This window comes from Mustela nivalis (genome assembly GCF_964662115.1).
Source record: "Mustela nivalis genome assembly, chromosome: 5".
NCBI classification, from domain to species: domain Eukaryota; kingdom Metazoa; phylum Chordata; class Mammalia; order Carnivora; family Mustelidae; genus Mustela; species Mustela nivalis.
Window position 1 is genome coordinate 102,054,643 of NC_139024.1, and position 21,254 is coordinate 102,075,896.

A 21,254-nucleotide genomic window follows, 5' to 3' on the forward strand; every position below is an offset into this window, starting at 1 on the left:
GGTGTCTTCCTTTATTCCCTTTTCTATTGTATTTTGAAATAAAAAACAACTCAAGGAAAGTTTAGATTGCTTTTGGGGGGACCTTTTAGTTGTTGGTGTGGTTCTCTGAATTGTTAACCATCTAAGACATCTACTTTGTCCAGTCGCAAGGTGTTGACTGTGAGTGCGTCCTCGGTTTTGCTCAGCACTTTTCGCTCACTCTACCCCTTGGATGTCATCGGGTGAAGAAAATGAGGTGTGCGTCCAAGGCGGAGCAGGTCCTTTGGGTACTCTAAAAGTCTGGTCACTTAGTAGGCGAAACTTAGGCGGGCCTTCGTCTGTCAGTTTTTTTTACTAGGGTCCACGGTCTGGGCGCTCCCGCCCGCCGCCGGTCTCCCTACTGCCGCCGGGTCCCGGGAGGGATCGGGAACGCGAAGGAGCCGCCCTGCGGGGCACCAGCCAGAACAGGGGTGGAGCGGGGCGGGGGACCCGGTCCGCGCGGAGCATGCGCAGACCAAGCCCAGCGCATGCTCCGCAGAGCGGCGGGTCCACAGATGAGGGGAGTCGAGTCTCCTGCGCCCCTCCACCCCTGCCGGAGTTGCTGCAAAGGCGCTTGTTCCGAGCCCCGGCTTCCAATAAAGTTCGTTAAAAAAAAGTCATAGTCATTCTTAAGAGAGCGAAGGAGGGCGCGAGCCAGCCGGGCGGCCCCGCCGGGGTTGCTGGCGCCCTGGGAGGAGGAGGAGGAGGCGGCGGCGGCGGCGGCAGCGGTTGCGCCGCGACCAGGAGGAGCCGGTCGCGCCGGGCGGCGGGTCCGCGGCCGGCGGGGGACGGTGAGTAGCGGCTTGTACTCCGGACAGCGGCGCTGCTCTCACTCGCCCTGTGCAGCGGCTGAGGGCTCCCCCGGCTCGGCTGAGGAAGGACCCGCTTCTCCCTGGGGTCCCGGGATGTGCCGTACCCCGGGGACTGTAGATGGGTGTGGGGGGCAGGGGCCTCCAGGCCCGGGCTCCCATCCCCCCGGCCCGGGCCGCGGAGCGCCCGCTCCCCAGCCGCAGAGCGCCGTGCCCAAGTTCCGGCGGGAGGAGGTGGGCGGCAGTACCTGCCCGGCCTCCGCTCTCAGCGCCCCGCGGCCCGGGCTCCCAGGGTGTGCGTCCCTGGCATTGCCCCTTGGCGGGAAGCAGCGAGACGCAGCGGGGGCGAGGCGCTGGCCTCCAGCTTGGCCGAGCACCCAGCTTCTCGCCTTCTCCCAGCGCCCACACGAGGAGGGGGCGACCCAGGCCGGGGCCGTCGCCAGCAAGGGGCGTCAAGTGCCGGGTTCGGCTTGATCGGAGGCGGGGTCTCAGGCTCTGCCCTGGGTTTTAGAACCCGCTCCTTCCTGCGGCGGGGCCCCCTCCTTACCCGCGGCCCCACCCTTCCCTAGTTTCTTGCTCAGACTGCTAGAATATGAATGAGCCAGACTGCACTATTTCATTGACACTGGCTGCCACAGAATTACTTAACTCGGAGAACAGAGGAGCCGAGGAGCTCCCAGACGTAAGAACTTGAGGGTGTGTGCGAGCGCATTAAAGAGTCTGAAAGGGTCGTTTCTTTAGGCTTTATGTAACTCCTAACGTTGTCTAGGTGATTTCATCGAACCTAACAAGCTTTTCAGTGTTATAAACACAGTCGTACCTGTACTTAAGTACCTTTTCTAATTTATTAGACTGCATTGGTTGGAAACCTTTTTTTTTTTTTAATTGAATTTGGGGAAAACGGCATTTAGAAAAGAGTATTTATGCAAAGCGTTGCTGTAGGCTTTTTAATTATGATACTCAGCATTATCTTATTTTCTAAGAACTTAGCTGTTTGGATAGAGTGCTTTATGTTTATAGAGCAGTAGTAGCTGATAATCACCAGACTGGCTGTGTTAAAATCTGATTGCTCTTCTCTTCTTTTAAATTTTATTTTATTTATTTATTTTTAAAGATTGTATTTATTTATTTGAGAGAGAGAGACAGTGAGAGAGAGCATGAGCGAGGAGAAGGTCAGAGGGAGAAGCAGACTCCCCATGCAGCTGGGACCCCGATGTGGGACTTGATCCTGGGACTCCGGGATCATGACCTGGGCCAAAGGCAGTCGTCCAACCAACTGAGCCACCCAGGCGTCCCTTAAATTTTATTTTTAAAATTATACGGTAAACTTGTCTTTTTAAGGGGTGTGCATTTCTTATGAATTTTAGATTAATGCTGTCACCACGACAATCAGGGCATAGAACAGTTCTACCCCCCCCCCCCCATGCTTATCCTTTCATATCCTTCCCTTACCCCTAACCTTTGGCAATTACTAAACTTTTCCAGATGCCATGTAAGTGGAATCATACAATATGTAACCTTTTGATGCTGACTTCTCTCACTCAGGATTTAGGAGTGCCTTTAGGATTCCTTTAGGATTCTTCCAAGCTGTTGCATGTATCAAGCATTTCTTCTTTTTTTATTGCTAAGTAGTGTTCCGTTAGATGGACGTTCCACAGTTTGTTCATACATCCACCGACTGAAGGAGATTTGAAGTGTTTTCAGGCTTGGTGATTATGAATAGAGCTGTTATAAACATTCGTGTACAGGTTTTTGTGTGAACACAAGTTTTCCTTTCTGGAGGGTATTGCTAGGAGTGGGATTGCAGGATCATAAAAAGGATGTTTAAATTTATAAGGAACTGTCATGCTGGTGTTTCCAGAGTGGCTGTTAGCATTTTGCATTCTTACAGGCACCGTTGGAGAGTACCCATTGTTCCACATTCTTGTATGCACTTAGTATTGTCAGTAATTTTAAATTTGACCATCTCATAGGCATGTAGTGGTATACCATAGTTTTAGTGTGCCTTTAACTAATGACCAATGATTTTGAATATCTTTTCATGTGCTTATTTTGGCATATATAATCTTTGATGAGTCTCTGGGCAAGAGTATTTATTGCCCATTTCTCAAATGGTTGTTAGTTTTCTTATGGGTTTTTTTTTTTTTTCTTATGTTGAGTTTAGAGGGTTCTTCATATGTTCCAGATACAAGTGGTTTGGTAGATATGTGCTTTGCAAATACTTTCTCACAGTCCTTAGCTTGTCTTCTCATTCTTTTAACAGTATCATTCATAGAGCAAATGTTTTTAATTTTTGTGAAGTCTAGTTTAACAGTTTTTCCTCTTGTAAAATATTTCTTCTAAAAATTAGTTTTATTTTTTATTATTTTATTTTTTAAAGATTTTATTTATTTATTTGAGAGACAGAGACAGTACTTGAGCACAGCGTGGAGGGTGGGGCATGGGCAGGGGGAAAGCAAGGGGAGAGGGAGAAGCAGACTTTGCGCTAAGCAGGGAGTCCCACCCCACTCTGGGTTCCAGGGCTCAGAGATCATGACCTGAGCCAAAGGCAGGTATTTGAGTGAGGCACCCAGGTGCCTCTGAGATTTTATTTAATTTATTTTTATTTTTTTAAAGATTTTTATTTATTTATTTGATAGAGAGAGATCACAAGTAGGCAGAGAGGCAGGGGGAAGCAGGCTCCCCGCTGAGCGGAGAGCCCGATGTGGGGCTCGATCCCAGGACCCTGAGATCATGACCTGAGCCGAAGGCAGAGGCTTAAACCACCGAGCCACCCAGGCGCCCCATCTGAGATTTTATTTTTAAGTAATCTCTACACCCAACATGAGGCTTGAACTCACTAGATCAGGTGGCAGATTATATCGACTGAGCCATCCAGGTGTCCCTACAGTTTTACTTTTATTATTTATTTATTTTTATAGTTTTACTTTTAGATCTATGATCCATTTTAAAAAAATTATTTGTATAAGGTATGAGGCTTAGGTAAATGCATTTTTACATATGAATGTCCTATTTTCCACCACCATTTGTTGAAAACAGTCTTTTCTTCATTGAATTGTTTTTGTACCTTTTGTCAAAAATCATTTGGCTGAATTTGTGTGGGTCTATTTTGGGGCCCTCTGTTCTGTTCCGCTGATTTATATATCTTTCTCTTTACCAGTATCACACTTTCTTGACTTGTATAGTTTTATGGTGTCTTAAAAGTGGCCAGTATGATTTCCTCCGATTTTGTTCTTTCTTTTTTTTTTTTTTTTAAGATTTTATTTATTTATTTGACAGACAGGGATCAGAGAGGAAGGCAGGCCGAGAGAGAGGAAGAAGCAGGCTCCCCACGGAGCAAAGAGCCTGATGTGGGACTTGATCCTAGGACTCTGGGATCATGACCTGAGCTGAAGACAGAGGCTTTAACCACTGAGCTAGCCAGGCACCCAGATTTTGTTCTTTTTAAAGATTGTGTTAGCTATTCTAGTTTATTTGCCTTTCCAAATAACATTCAGAAATGTAAAGAGAAAGATTACGTTTAGAATCAACTGCAGAAAATCCTGCTGGTGCTTTGGAATTGGATTAAACCATGGATCAATTTGGGGAGAAGTGCTGTTTTTACTTTGTTGAGTGTTCTGATCTGTGAATATGCACATCTTTTCATTTATGTAGGACTTTGTTTCATTAGTGTTTTATAGTTTTCAATATATAGGCCCTTCCTGTACATGTTTTGTTAAATTTACACCAAAGTATTTAATTTTGGGGGAACTTTTATAAATGTCACTTAAAAATTTTGTTTTCAGGGATGCCTGGCTGGCTCAGTTGGAACAGCATGCGACTCTTGATCTTGGGGTTGTGATTTCCAGTCCCATGTTGGGTGTAGAGACTATTTAAATAAATAAAACAAATTTAAGAAATAATAATGTAAATTGAAAAATTGTACATTGTTAGGGTATAGAAATACAATTCAGTGTTGTGTGTTGCTCTTGTATTCTGTGTCCTTGCTAAACTTATTTATTAGTTTTAGGATTTTTTTTTTTTTTAATTCCTTTGGGTTTTCTGTAAAGACATTCGTGTGATTTGTGAATGGGGACAGCTTTATTTAATCTTACTCTTCTAAGAGTTTTACTTATTTTTTGTCACCTCGTTTCTGTCTAGGACTTCTGTGTATGATGAATAGGAGTAGTGAGAGTGAGCATACTTACCTTGTTCTCAGTCTAAGGGTTAAAGCAGTCAAGCTTTCAGGGGTGCCTGGCTGGCTCAGTCAGTAGAGCCTGCAACTGTTGCTCTCAGGGTCCTGAGTTTGAGCCCCCTGTTGTGCATAGAGTTTACCTGAGGGGGTTAAAAAAAGGCAGTCAGGCTTTCAGAGTTGAGTATAATGTTAGCTGTGGAGTTGCTCAGTCCAGTAAGCAGCTCCCTCTTGATTTTGACTCAGGTCATGATCTCAGGGTCATGAGATGAAGCCCTGTATAGAGGTTTAAGATTCTCTTTCTCCTCTCCCTATGCCCCTCCCCCTCTTAAAATAATTGACAACTTAGCCTAAATGGACCAATTCCTTAAGAAGCATTAACTACCACCAACTCACTCAATATGAAATCAATGATTTGAATAGTCCTATAACTATAAAGGAAATTGAACTTGGAACTTAAAAACTCAGAGAACTCTCCAGGCTCAGGTGACTTCACTGGAGAATTTTACAAACTTTTCAAGAAAGGATACCAATGATATACATTTTCTTCCAGAATATAGAATGGAAAGGAATACTTTCCAACTTATTTTATAAAGTCAATATTATTTTGATACCAACATCACACAAAAATAGTACCAAAAAACAAAAACAACTGGACAAAGACACACAAAAGTCCTCAACAAAATATTAGTAAATCAAATCTAGGAATATATAAAAGGAATAGCTAGGACCACAAAAAAACAAAAACCAGAAATACCCACAAAAACGAATAATTAAGACCAAGTAGGCTTTATTCTAGGAATGCAAGGCTGGTTCAATACTCAAAAAAAAAAAAAAAAATCAATCAATGTAATCTACCAAATTAAGAAAGTTAAAAAGAAAACCTCACCTCCCTATCAACAGAAACAGAGGAAATATATAACAAAATTCAACATCCGTTTGTCAGAAAAATAGTAAGCAAACTAGAAACAGAAAAAGCCTTCTATTTCTAGTTTGCTCCTACCACATTCTTCTTTTCATTCTGTTACTCTATTTTTTTTTTACATCATTTAATTATGTTTGAGGTGGAGCCCTAGAACCTATACTGTAACAGATCTTCCTAGATGATTCTTACGATTATGCAAGTTTGTGAAGCACTAGGGACAATTACTGAAACTCCATGGGGAGTGGGGAGGAATGTTCTTCCTGTTTCAGACTTGTTTTGTGTAGTGGTTGTGTAGATGGATTTTCAGTTAACGGAGTTGGAATATAATACTATAGCATATAATAGTAGTTAGGAACGTAACTAGTAATTTTCCTAAGACATGTGAAGAAATTGACTTTCTGTTCTTTTAAATCTTAAGTGCAAACAGTACACATTATATTACTTTCATTATATTAGTAACTGTAACTAGTCTGAAACTAAGAAAGAATATGTGATGTAAGATTATTTGTAAAGGAGTCATTGTAACCTGAACAGTAAAGTACTGTAAGAGTCCAGTGCTGTCACACACTTGTATATTATTACACACAATTTTTCTTCGGGGTTCTTTTCTAGGGATATTAATTATTACCTCTGAGGTCAAACAAGCAGTTTCCTTAGATTTTGTATTTATTGCCCATGTGGTGTAACTATGGAGGATTTACTATGTTGTATAAAACTAAACTGCTTTTTTTTTTTTAACTACCATTTTTTGAATACTTAATTTTCACTGTGCTAAGTGCTTTATATGTACCATTGATCAACAATCTCCTGAGGTAAGTATCCTCAGTAAACTGAAGCTTAAAGAGGTTAGCCAGTAACTTTACTTAGCCCAGAACTAGTAAGTGGCAACTTTACATAAAACCTCAAGTCTAACACTGCAGTCTTAGTCTTAGTCTTAGTCTTAGTATCACTGAAAGATAGGCATTTATTAATACCTGGGTGTCATGTATTGTGTGCTATTATTCAGGATTCAGAAGTGAATGATGTTATTGTTCCTCCTTTCAACAAACCTACATGATCTAAACAGGGTGGTAGGGGGACCTCCATCATGGAAAAATTCTTGCAATGCACTATAGTTATTTCTTCATAAAGCAATTATAGCTTATTTTGTACAATTTTTGGGTTGTCTGGGTGGCTCAGTTGGTTAAGCATCTGACTCTTGGTTTCAGCTTAGGTCATGATTTCGGGGTTCTGGGATCTAGACCCACATCAGGCTCTGCACTCAGCAAGTCTGCTTGAGATTCTGTCCCTCTCCCTTTGCCCCTTCCCCTGCTCACACACTCTCTGTCTCTCAGATACATAAATCAACCTTTAAAATTATTTTATATGATTTTTATGTTATGAAAAATAATTTCATTTTAAACCACAGATTGAGAAGATCTGATCACCTGGAATTAAAGTTGGCTCAGAAATCTTTTCAACTGCAAAAATGTTGGAGGAAGATATGGAAGTGGCCATCAAGATGGTGGTTGTAGGGAATGGAGCAGTTGGAAAATCAAGTATGATTCAGCGATATTGCAAAGGCATTTTTACAAAAGACTACAAGAAAACCATTGGAGTTGATTTTTTGGAGCGACAAATCCAGTATGTACTTGGCCATTTTATCCCCTCAGTGTTGATTTGTGAACTCAGTATAGCCCAAAGTTAGGATCCAGTCTGGTGGCAATGGCTAATGAGATAGCTGGTGGTGGTTTTCAAATACTCAGTCCTGTGTGTGTTGTTTTGTTTTTTCTTTTTCCTTTCTCTTTAATGTTTCAAGTTTGTATTTAAGTTCTAGTTAGTTAACACAATATATCTTTATCCTCCTTCTCACTGTTCATCTATTTCCCCCCCTTTTTTCATATGCCCCTCCCTACCCTTCCTGTCTTGTATCTGTTTTATATTTATGGGTGGCACCTAGCTTACTTCTTAAACACAAACTGATACTTGACTCTAATGAGATTTCTGTCCACTACAAGCTCAACTGGACATTTTGCAGGTTCAGTTCAGACCACCACAATAAAGCGAGTCAAATGAATTTTTTGTTTTCTCAGTGCATGTAAAAGTTATGTTTACATTGTACTGGAGTCTGTTAGGTGTGTTAGTTATGTCTAAAAAAATAATGTATATACCTTCATTTAAAAATACTTTCTTGGGGTGCCTGGGTGGCTCGGTGGGTTAAGCCGCTGCCTTTGGCTCAGGTCATGATCTCAGGGTCCTGGGATCGAGTCCCACGTCTGGCTCTCTGCTTAGCAGGGAGCCTGCTTCCCCCTCTCTCTGCCTGCCTCTCTGCCTACTTGTGATCTTTCTCTCTGTCAAATAAATAAATAAAATATTTTTAAAAAAATAAATAAAATAAAAATACTTTCTTGCTTAAAAGTGCTAACCATCCTCTGATCTTTCACGAAGGCTTAATCTTTTTCCTGGTAAAGGATCTTGCCTTGATGTTGATGGCTGCTGACTGATCAGGGTGGTGGCTGCTAAAGGTGAGGGTGGCTGTGGTGATTTTTTAATATAAGACAGCAGGGCACCTGGGTGGCTCAGTGGGTTAAAGCCTCTGCCTTCGGCTCAGGTCATGATCTCAGGGTTCTGGGATCGAGCCCCATATCCGGCTCTCTGCTCAGCAGGGAGCCTGCTTTCCCCTCTCCCTGCCTACTTGTGATCTTTGTCAAATAAATAAAATCTTAAAAAAAAAAAAAAATATATATATATATATATATATATATATATATATATATATGAAATATAAGACAACAGTAAAGTTTGTCTCATCAATTCACTCTGCCTTTCAGGCATGATTTCTCTGTAGCACATGATGCTGTTTGAGGGCATTTTACCCATGGTAGAATTTCATTCAAAATTGAAGTCTTCTTAAACCCTACTGAATCACTATATTGTATACCTGAAACTAATGTAACACTGTATGCTAGCCTTACTGGAATTAAAATTTTTTTTCAAGTTTTTTTTTTTTAAGATTTTATTTATTTATTTGACAGAGATCACAAGTAGGCAGAGAGGCAGGCAGAGAGAGAGAGGAGGAAGCAGGCTCCCTGCTGAGCAGAGAGCCTGATGTGGGGCTTGATCCCAGGACCCTGAGATCATGACCTGAGCTGAAGGCAGAGGCTTTAATGCACTGAGCCACCCAGGCACCCCTGGAATTAAAATTTAAAACTCAAAAAAATTCCCTCAAATGCTCTGCTACTTAATCAATTCAGTTTATTTAATATTCTAAATCCTTTGTTGTCATTTCAACAGTCTGCATAGCATCTTCACCAGGGGCAGATTCCATGCCATGTTCTTTCATAGTAAGGAACTCCTCATCTGTTCAAGTTTTATCACAGGATCAAAGCAGTCAGTCACATCTTCAGTCTCCACTTCTAATTCCAGTTCTCTTGCTGTTTCCACCCTTCTGCAGTTACTTCCTCCATAGAAGTCCTGAGCCCCACAAACTCATCCATGAGAGTTGGAATCTACTACTTTTTTTTTTTTTTAAGATTTTATTTATTTATTTGACAGACAGAGATCACAAGTAGGCAGAGAGGCAGGCAGAGAGAGAGAGAAAGAGGGGAGAAAGCAGGTTCACTGCAGAGCAGAGAGCCTGATGAGGGGCTTGATCCCAGGACCCTGGGATCATGACCTGAGCCAAAGACAGAGGCTTTAACCCACTGAGCCACCCAGGTGCCTCTGGAATCTACTTCCAAAGTCTTGTTGATATTTGACCTCTTCCAGTGAATCACAAAATTTTTTTTTTTTTTAAGAATTATTATTTATGTATTTAACAGAGAGAGAGAGAGAGAACACGAACAGGCAGAGTAGCAGGTGGAGGGAGAGGAAGAAGCAGGCTCCCTGCTGGACAAGGAGCCCTACGTGGGGCTCAATCCTAGGACCCTGGGATCATGATCTGAGCCCAAGGTAGTCGCTTTATCAGCTGAACCACCCAGGCGCCCTGAATCACAAATATTCTTAATGCCATCTAGAATGTTGAATCTTTCCTATAAAACTTGCAATTTTCTTTGCCCAGACACATCAGAGGAATCACTGTCTGTGGCAGTGATAATCTTACACAATGTATTTCTTAAATAGTAAGGCTTGAAAGTCAAAATTACTTCTTGATCCGTGGGACACAGGATGGATGCTGTATTAACAGACATGAAAAAACCTTCTTTTATTGTATATCTCCATCAGAGCTCTTAGGTGACCAGTCCATTGTCAATGAGCAGTCAGATTTTGGAGTAATGTTTGTTCTCAGCAGTAGGTCTCAATAGTGGGCTTAAAATATTCAGTAAACCGGGTGCCTGGATGGCTCAGTTAGGTAAGCATCTGCTTTTGGCTCAGGTCATGATCCTGGAGTCCCAGGATCGAGTCTCACATCTGGCTCCGTGCTTGGCAGGGAGTTTGCTTCTCTCACTGACCTCTCTCCTCTCATGTTCTCTCTCTCTCTCAAATAAATGAAATAAAATCTTTAAAAAAAATTTAGTAATGGGGTGCCTGGGTGGCTCAGTGTGTTAAAGCCTCTGCCTTCGGCTCAGGTCATGATCCCAGTGTCCTGGGATTGAGCCCCGCATTGGGCTCTCTGCTCAGCGGGGAGTGTGCTTCCTCCTCTCTCTCTGCCTGCCTCTCTGCCTACTTGTGATCTCTGTCAAATAAATAAAATCTTTAAAAAAAAATTTAGTAAACCATCAGGTAAACAGATGTGAGTAGTAAATTTAGCATAATTCTTAAAGCCCTAAAATTTTCAGAATGGTAGATAAGCATTGGCTTCAACTTAAAGTTACCAGTGGCATTAGGCCCTAACAAGGGAGTCAACCTGTCTGTCCTTCGAAGCTTTGAAACCAGACACTGACTTCTCTCTAGCTATGAACATCGCCATCTCCTTCCAACAGAAGGCTGTTTCATCCACATTGAAATGCTGTGGCTTAGTGCAGCACCCCCAGGAATTCTCTCAGCCAGAGCTTCTGGGTAACCTGCTGCAGCTTCTCTGTTGGCACCTGCTCCTTCACCTTATACTTTTAAGCTACAGGGGCCTCATCTTTCCTTCAAATTCATGAACCCTTGTCTGCCAGCTTCAGACTTTTCTTCTGCAGCTTCCTCACCTCTCAGCCTTCAGAGAACTGAGGAGAGTTAGGATCTTTCTCTGGATGAAGCTTTGGTTTAAGGGAATATGTGGCTGGTTTTGTCTTCTCTCCAGATCACCAAAACTTCCTCTGTACAGCAGTGAGGCTGTATTGCTCTCATATCATCTGTGTGTTCACTGGAGTAGCACATTTGTTTGTTTATTAAAGTAATCTCTGCACCCAACTTAGGGCTCGAACTCACAACCCTGTGATCAAGAGTCCTGTGCTTTACTGACTGAGCCAGCCAGGTGCCCCTGGAGTAGCACTTTCAACTTCCTTCAAAATCTTTTCCTTTGCATTCACAACTTGGCCAGCTGGCACAAGAGGCCTAGGTTTTAGCTTATCTCAGCTTTCAACGTGCTTTCCTCACTGTATTTAATCATTTCTAGCTTTTGATTTAAAGTGAGAGATGTGTGGCTCTTCCTTTCCCTTCAACATTTAGAGGCCACTGTAGGGCTATTAGTTGCCTTAATTTCAATATTTCTATGTCTCAGGGAATAGGGAGACCCAAGAAAGGGGAGGGAGATGGAGGAAGGGCTGATGGGTGTAACAGTGAGCGCACACATGACATTGGTCCACTTAGTTGTCCATCGTCTGTGGAAGCAGTCTGTGGAACCCCAGGACAATTACAATAGTAACATGAAAGATCACTCATAGAGATCACCGTAACAAATATAATAATGAAAAAGTTTGAAATATTGCAAGAATTACCAAAAGGTGGCACAGAGACACAAAGTAAGCAAATGCTGTTGGAAAAATGGTGCTGATAGAATTGCTGAAGGCAGAGCTGTCATAAACCCGCAATTTGTAAAACACACCATCTCTATGAAGCACAGTAAAGCGAAGTGCAGTGTAGTAAGGCCTGCCTGCTTTATCTCGAAGGACAGTTACCTGTCTCTCGGAACAGTTTTCAACTATTGCAGCATCCTAAGACTCTTTTTAAAATTAATTAATTAATTAATTAATTATTTAAAAAAAAGATTTTATTTATTTTTTTGGCAGAGAAAGATACAGGGAGAGAGGGAACACAAGCAGGAGGAGGAGGAGAGGGAGAAGCAGGCTTCCCACTGGGAGCCCTATGCGGGGCTCCATCCCAGGACCCTGGGATCATGACCTGAGCTGAAGGCAGACGCTTAACAACTGAGCCACCCAGACTTCAGCAGGAAGTAAGCTTCTCCCTCTCCCTCTCCTTGTCACTCCTGCTTGTGCTCACTCTCTCTCTGGCAAGTAAATAAAATCTTTAAAAAAAAGTAACAATTTTTGTTTTTTTAGTTCTGAGAAAGATTTATTTATTTATTTGACAGACAGAAATCACAAGGAGGCAGAGAGGCAGGCAGAGAGAGAGGAGGAAGCAGGCTCCCTGCTGAGCAGAGAGCCCGATGCGGGGCTCGATCCCAGAACCCTGGGATCATGACCTGAGCCAAAGGCAGAGGCTTTAACGCACTGAGCCACCCAGGCGCCCCTCTGAGAACTTTTTTTAAAAAGGATTTTACTTATTTGATACACAGAGAGAGAGATCACAAGTAGGCAGAGAGGCTGGCAGGATGGGGGGGAAGCAGGATCCCCGCTGAGCAGAGAGCCCGCTGCGGGGTTCAATCTCAGGACCTTGAGATCATGACCTAAGCTGAAGGCAGAGGCTTAACCCACTGAGCCACCCAGGTGTCCCTAGTCCTGAGAACTTTTAAAGATATTTCATTTCGGGGTGCCTGGGTGACTCAGTGGGTTAGGGCCTCTGCCTTCAGCTCTGGTCATGATCTCAGGGTCCTGGGGTCGAGCCCCGCATCGGGCTCTCTGCTCGGCGGGGAGCCTGCCTCCCCCTCTCTCTCTGCCTGCCTCTCTGCCTACTTTTGATTTCTGTCTGTCAAATAAATAAATTAAAAAAAAAAAGATACTTCATTTCATTTCATTATAGTTGACACACAATGTTAACATTAGTTTCAGGTATACAACTTATCTCTATAGGTTATGCTCTGTTCACTACAAGTGTAGCTGTGTCTGTTCCCATATAATGCTCTTACAGTGTCATTGGCTATATTCCCTGCACCTTTTATTCTTGTGATTTATTCATTACATAACTGGAAGCCCGTTTCTCCCAGTCCCCTTCACTCATTTTGCCTATTCTTTCACACCCCAAACATATTTGAAATTGTAGGGACAAACTGACAGGTATTAAAGAAATAAGTAACATTAAACAAATCTGACTAGCCTAGACATTAGCATGAAAGATAGTTGTGTTCATTGTTTTAAAGATTGTTAAATTTCTAATTTGTATTCTATTACCATTTTTTTTTCTTTTAAGATTTTATTTATTTGACAGAGATCACAAGTAGGCAGAGAGGCAGGCAGAGAAAGAGGAGGGGGGAAGTAGGCTCCCTGTGGAGCGGAGACCCCCCCCAATGCGGGGCTCAATCCCAGGACCCTGGGATCATGACCTGAGCCGATGGCAGAGGCTTTAACCAACTGAGCCACCCAGGTGCCCCCGCTATTGCCTTCTTTTAAAAATACTTCTGTTTACTTCCTTTCTCAGATATTTTAAGGGGATTCATTTTAAGCCTTCATGGTGTGCTCATTTTTGTATTTGTTATCTGAACCAAATTAATATTTTAAATATACAGTTGATCATTATTTGTAGATTCCATATTTATACTTTAAGTATACTATTGGTTCTCATTATTTATAGGTTCCATATTTGCAACTGATCTACTTGCTAATAGCTGTTTGTAACCCTAGAGTCAGTACTCCTAGTGCTTTGGTAGTCGTTTGTGGATATGCTCAGAGCAGCAAATATTTGCTACGCTACATGCACATTCTCAGCTTAGGTCAAACAAGGCAACCCTCTTCCTTCTTTTTTCATTCCTTGCACTATAAACAAGTGTTTTCTCATCTCTATTTTTGTGCCACATTTTTTAACTTCTTGTTGATGATGTCACTGTTTAAAATGTCCCCCAAGCATAGTGCTGTCTAGTTTTCCTAAGTGCAAGAAGGCTATGATGTGCCTTATAGAGTAAATGTGTATGCTAGGTACACTTCATTTACGCATGAATTACAGTGCTTTTGGCCTTGAGTTCAATGTTAATGAATTAACAATATTTATTAAATAAGTTATCTTTAAACAGAACCACAAAAAACCAACGTTGTTTATTGATTTGTTAGGTGAAAATGTAACTAGTTGTCACAGGAACCTAACTTTGTATTTCCCCTAGGAACAGTGTTTAAGTATTTGATAATTTAGTGTTTGCAGTGATTTTATAGAAAGAACATAACCACTGTGAACCAGACAATGCACTTATAACAAAAGAAGAGTAAATTTTTAAGTTGTAGGGCAACCAAGCTTCTTTTCTCCCTCCTTCTCTCCCTCCCTTCCTTCCTTTTTAAATTCCTTTTTCGCTTCCTTTTTTTGTTTCTTTTCCTTCCTTATTCTTATCTGGGACCCATTAGAATGTTATAGCAAGAGGACAGCAAGTACTAACCTAAGAGAATCCCCTTCCCAGCGCTGCTGGTCCTCAGGCCACCACTGTCTTTGACTATTGTTAAAGGAGAAAACAGGACAGGTAGACTTAAATCATGTATGAAGTTATAGCTTTGGAGGAATGTTTTTCCCCCTTTAGTTTCACTACTGGTGGTGGTATCAGCATTTAAAAGCACTCAGACTTTTTAAGGTGAAAACCAGCAGTGCAGTTTTAAAACCTTCAGATTTGAAAAATAGAAATATGCACAAAGCTATGTTACTAATGATGTTTTCTTTACATATGAAGATAAATTCATCTCTTGTTTCAGAGTCAATGATGAAGATGTCAGATTAATGTTGTGGGATACAGCAGGTCAAGAGGAATTTGATGCAATAACAAAAGCCTACTATCGAGGTAAATTGTGGGGTTCATTTATTTGGGCGTGTTCTTTTGGCCAAACAAAGAACTTCACTTTTTTTTTTTTTTATTCCACATAGAAGAGTTTCTTACTAAGAAGACTTGAATTAATTTCAAAGTATTTTTAAAAACCTCTTAGGTCCTCATTATTCCCCTAATGATCTTGTTGAGTGGTGAATAATACTTTCTACCATGGATAGTTCTTATCTGCCTTGGAATTATATGACTCATGTAGGCATTCCCAGTTCTAATCAGTTAGAAACTGTTCAGTGCCTACCTCTGACCACATGGAGATGACTCTATGGTCAGAGAGTGGAAACCGGTATGAAAAAGTGAAGTCCCTGCAAATAAGATGACACTTTGTTAAGATGCATGAAATTGCATGGATAAAGCCATCTTGGTACTATGAGAGTTCAGGGATGTGTGAGATCATGCGAAAGGAAGGAACTCCATCTGTAGCACTGACGAGTCTAAAATCCGGGGTTAAATTCCTTAAGGAAAGCTGAAATTTCTAAATGGAACCTGAAGTTTCCATTAACATTTTCCTCTGAAATTTTGTCCTTTTGTTTTGGAATTTATGACAGCATTTTCAGTGTTTCTCTGCCTTATTGCTAATGGTGATTGTCATGAGAACAAAGTAGCCAAAGGCTCCACATAGTCCCAAGTGGCCTTAGAAACTATTGACGCTTGCATATATAGATTGTTTTTTACCACTTTTGAAAATGTGGGGAACTTGTAATAATGGCCACAGAGGTCTAATGAAAATATAATTACACTAACGTATAAACAACCAAAGAAGTTGCCTTTCTTGGTACCAGGGAAACCTGACTTCCACTGACTCCTCTAAGAAGACGTTCTGTTTCTTGAGAAGAGAGGTGCACCTCTCAGGTCTCACTCTAACAATGCTACCACTACTTCTCATTCTGTTTACTGTGTCTCTGAAGGATGTTAGTTTGGATGTGGAGCACCTGTAACATGGTGTGAGGCAGGAATTATGTTCTTATGGCTCAAAGCCCTTAGATTAGATGGCATTTTTATCAAATCTTTAATTTCATGAGCATTGACACTATTGATTAATAGGCCTAGAAATTAAAGTTAATTCTTAAATTTTATTTAAAAAATTTTTTGAGATTGTTTATTTATTTGAGTGCAGAAGAGTGCACAAGTTGGGAGGAGCAGGCTTCCCATTGAGCAGGGATCCCGATGTGGGCTCCATCCCAGGACCCTGCAATCATTACTCCAGCCAAAGGCAGATACTTAATCGGCTGAGCCACTCAGGTGCCCTAAAGTTAATTCTTGAGTAAAAATTATTTGTATTTTTGGGGCGCCTGGGTGGCTGAGTGGGTTAAAGCCTCTACCTTCAGCTTGGGTCATGATCCCAGGGTCCTGGGATGGAACCCCGAATCAGGCTCTGTGCTCAGCAGGGAGCCTGCTTCCAACCCCCCACTGCCTGCCTCTCTGCCTACTTGTGATCTCTGTCAAATAAATAAATAAAATCTTTAAAAAAAAATTATTTGTATTTTCTTAGTGGGGTTATTACCACCACACCCCCTCACCCCATTCACATGGAAAAAAAACAAACAAAACCCCTAGTGGAAATATAAAAAAAAGTAGTAGGAGTACATGAGATTTTCAACGTTTTCACCTAGCTTTTTTCTCTAAATTCTCATTATGAAATATATGTTCTTTTGTGAGGAAAAGAAACAGGTTGGGTTCTTCCTTTTTTTTTTTTTAAGATTTTATTTATTCATTTGAGAAAAAGAGGGAAAGAACAGGGGGAAGGGCTGAGGGAGAGGGACAAGCAGATTCCTACTGAGCAAGGAGCCCAGTGGGGCTCCATCCCAGGACCCTGAGATCGCAGTTTGAGCCAAAGGCAGATGCTTAACTGACTGAATGAGCGGATGCCCTTGGGTTCTTGGTTTTTAAGCTTTTGACAATTCGAATGGCAGTATTACTTTTTAACCAGTATGGTTATTTTTGGAAAATGGATTTGTCATGTGTATCTCTAATCTATAAAAGCAAAACTGTGTTAGTCTATAATTATCCCAAAATAAAGTTTAACTTGAAAAAAGGCAAAACTTGTCAAATGTCAAAAATGATTTGATTTGCACATAAATAGAAAAGAGAAAATGTTGGTACTGTACTATTAAGTAGATCACTTGGATCCTTGGTTTGAAAAAAAATAAAAACAGACCAGGTAGCTAAAAAAATTTTGTATTTGAGGAATTCATGCTTTCTTAAGTTTTATCCCATGAGACTATGGATGTTCAACATTATAATCTTCTAATTTTTAAAATTTGACTCATCTGGCTTGTTGTATGCTTCTTATTTAGTACTTTTTAGGTGTGTACAATATCTGTAAAAAACTTTCTTTGTCAGAATCTAAAAAAAGGACCCATAATTGTTAGTATTTACTTGTCTTATCTTAATTTACTGTGGGTGCTATTTAAATTTTTTTCCGCTTTGTTTCATTTGGGCTACAAGGCATCAAGCAGCTTTGGTTTCCTACACTTAACATTTTATTTTATTTTTAAAGATGTTATTTATTTATTTGAGAGACAGAGGAAGACCGCACAGAGGGAGAGGGATAAGCAGGCTCATGACCTCAGTCCAAGGCAGATGCTTAACTGACTGAGCCACGAGCGTCCCTACACTTAACGTTTTTTTTTTTTTTTTAATTTTAAATTTTTTATAAACATGTATTTTTATCCCCAGGGGTACAGGTCTGTGAATCAGCACTCACCAAAGCACATACCCTCTACACTTAACGTTTTAACTTAAAAGTGATCTTAAGCATATAAATAGATTATCTCTTAATAGCTTTTCTTAAGAGGGTATGTGTGGTGGTGAGCACTGTGTATTGTGTCAGACTGATGAATCACAGACCTGTACCCCTGAAATAAATAATACATTGTATGTTAAAAAAAGAAAAAAGCTTAAATGTAATTTTTAAAATTAATTATTTTTATTAACATATAATATATTATTTGCCCCAGGGGAACTTAGGCATTTCACAGCACTCACCATATCCCATACCCTCCCCAATGTCAGTAACCCCACCGCCCTCTCTAAAATGTAATTTTTTTTTAAGTTAACCATGTTAAAATGGCAAAGAGCATGGGATGCTGAGACAGGTCTTGAGTTTCAGCTTCTTTTTCTAAGTTATAAGAATAAACATCACATCCCAAAATGAATTAAGGAATAAACAGTGACAATTATATGTAAATTTGGGAAATGACATATTGAATATTCTTAAATGCTTTCCTTTGGGATTCACCAGAATGCTTTGGTTGCTGAGAAGAGAAAAGCAACCTCAAAGTAACTTTAACTACAAAGAAAAGTAAAGTAGAAGTAGCGTAGCTTTTAGTTATAGTTTGTTCTTACTCTAACCTCTGATTTCTCCTGACTTGCCACACTCCCTGTGTGGGGTTCCTCGTGCTGAGTTTCCTCTTGGGGGCAAGATTGGTACCAACAGCGATGGAAGCCACAGGCTTTGTTCATATCCTTGGGGGTAGGGGTTAATTCCCACAACAATGGATCAAAAGTCCTGAGCTTTTATCTGATGAGATCACCCTGGAGCGGATCATTTTAAGTAGAGGAATGTGATTACCCTAATTGGCTTGGTGCACTTCAGGGCCTTCTCCCCCAGAGAAGAGGGTGGGTTCATCTGCCTAAACCATATGGCTATTATGAGGGAGAGGCTGCTGTGAGGGAGAGGTGTTCTCGTGGAGGGAGGGTAATTGGATGCTAGCTAGGAAACTGGATAATCATCTGCTACTAGTTCAGGTTCAAATATGATAATATAATTAAATAGAAACGAAGACTAGGAACAGGATGTAACGGCTGGGAAGAATGCATTAAGATACCGATTTATTGATGAAAGCACCATGCCTTACAAAATTAGGACTTACTGATTTATGTCCTAGAAATGTATTATTCAAAATACATAAAATTTTTAAAAATTTATATTTAAGAAAATTTTTATTATAATTCATTTTTAAAACCTACCATATAAAAAAACCATTGTTAGGGGCACCTGGGTGGCTCAGTAGGTTAAACCTTTGCCTTTGGCTCAGGTCATGATATCAGAGTCTTTGGATCAAGCCCTGCATCAGGCTCTCTGCTCAGCAGGGAACCTGTTTCCCCGCTCTTTCTCTGCCTACTTGCGATCTCTCTCTCTCTTTCAAATGAATAAAGAAAATCTTAAAACAAAACAAAACAAAACCATTGTTTAAAGACACCGTTATATTCTTAGAATACTGCATTAATTGTATAGGGAGACATGTTGAAACATGACATTGTAAAGAATAGAGCGTAGATCATGTTAGAAACCCTTATGGGATCCCAAGTGATTCCTCTTAAATTCTTAAGAAGTCTATCTAGATAGTAGACACCATACTTAGTACAGAAAGTTATGTACAGTATAAAACATTTTCATTATAGTTTTTTTACTGTGATTTGTTTCTAAGAAAAAAATGGTTTTGACTGACAATATGGGGAAATGAAGTTATAAACTTGAGACCTGTTATCTGAGATTATGCTCATAAACAGAAGGAAACATTTTTTTTAAAGTAACATCTTTCATGAACATAAGTGAATATAAATTGTTGGAAATGAAATAGCTCTGGACAAGAAGCTATTTATAAATTTCCATTATAAATGCAAAATTAAGGGACAGCAGAATTAGACTATCCAAATCTTTTAGATATGGTTTAAATTATATGAGCACGGAATCTGTGATAGATTGATTCATTAAATAATTTGTGTGCTTCACATTTTATAGATTATCAATAAGAATAAGGGCCAGGCATTTGAAATCCAGAATAATAACTATAATATATATAATTTTAAAACCTGTGTTTCTGATTGGCCTGCCTTATTAAATTTTATGCCATGTTGTATAGAGCATTGTTTTTTAAACTGTCATGTGCACATTAATTCCCTGGGGAGCTTGTTAAAATTCAGTCTCTAATTTAGTAGACAAGTGGATGGCTCTGAGATTCTGCATTTCTGCAACCTCCCAGGTGACCCTCATGCTGCTGGTCTTCAGCAACACTCTCAAGTCTAGAGGCCGTCTTTTAGGGTCTTTCAGAATTTTTTTTTTTTTTTTAATTTATTTGATAGACAAGTAGGCATAGAGGCATGCAGAGAGAGAGGAAGGGAAGCAGGCTCCCCGCTGAGCAGAGAGCCCGATGCGGGGCTCGATCCTAGAACCCTGGGATTATGACCTGAGCCAAAGGTAGAGGCTTTAACCCACTGAGCCACCCAGGTGCCCCTATGGTCTTTCAGAATTTAAGGACAGAATTTTCTCTAAACATTATGTATCTTGAGTATTTTCTGAATTGCATTCAGAAATAGTAACTTTTTTTGAAAGATATTATTAATTAGAAATAAGTATTTGCCAATGGTGATCTTATAATTGACACCAAAATTTTATTCAGATCTTTATATTCCTGATGTGTGGATACGTGGAATAGTTTGTTAATTATTTGAAGTGATTCTTTTGTGGGTGTTTTACTGTTATCCGTGATGCAAAGTAACTTCTAATGGTTTGATTCTTAGAGTAGGTATTATTGAAGGAAGATTGACTGGTAGGAAAATAAAGGTCTTTTTAAAAATACATGGATACGGGGCACCTGGGTGGCTCAGTGGGTTAAGCCTCTGCCTTTGGCTCCTGTCATGATCTCCAGGTCCTGGGATCGAGCCCCGAATTGGGCTCTATGCTCAGCAGGGAGCCTCCTTCCCTTCCTCTCTCTCTGCCTGCCTCTCTGCCTACTTGTGATCTCTGTCAAATAAATAGATAAAATCTTAAAAAAAAAAAAATAGATGGATAGGAAACACTGGCTACCATTAAGTATCAAGGGTGTAAGATATGTCCAAATGACTGCAACAGAGAAATTAAAGCATTATTAACATTTTTTAAGAAACTTTATTAACTTTTTTTTTTTTTTTAAAGATTTTATTTATCAGAGAGAGAGAGGGGGAGAGAGCCAGCACAGGCAGACAGAATGGCAGGCAGAGGCAGAGGGAGAAGCAGGCTCCCTGCTGAGCAAGGAGCCCGATGTGGGACTCGATCCCAGGACGCTGGGATCATGACCTGAGCCGAAGGCAGCTGCTTAACCGACTGAGCCACCCAGGCGTCCCCTTTATTAACTTTCTTAAAGATGACTGGTACCAACATAGAACTGGAGGTCAAAGGAAGAAAAAGAAAGGATAACAGTATAGGATCATTTTTCAATTTAGAATACTTATAGGGGTGCCTGGGTGGCTCAGTTGGTTAACATCTGCCTTCGGCTCAGGTCGTGATCCCAGGGTCCTGGAATTGAGCCCCTC

General features: G+C 40.6%; 1 protein-coding gene across 1 annotated transcript in view; it reads left to right on the forward strand.

Moving 5' to 3' along the window:
- The first annotated feature begins 417 nt into the window (after positions 1-417).
- RAB23 (RAB23, member RAS oncogene family) overlaps positions 418-21,254 on the forward strand; it is a 28,596-nt gene continuing 7,759 nt past the window's right edge. Inside the window, exons 1-4 of the mRNA XM_082729456.1 lie at positions 418-809; positions 7,332-7,546; positions 14,833-14,918; positions 17,742-17,755. Coding sequence (XP_082585582.1) covers positions 7,392-7,546; positions 14,833-14,918; positions 17,742-17,755 — 255 coding nt within the window. The 5' untranslated portion in view covers positions 418-809; positions 7,332-7,391. The remainder of the gene's footprint in view (positions 810-7,331; positions 7,547-14,832; positions 14,919-17,741; positions 17,756-21,254) is intronic.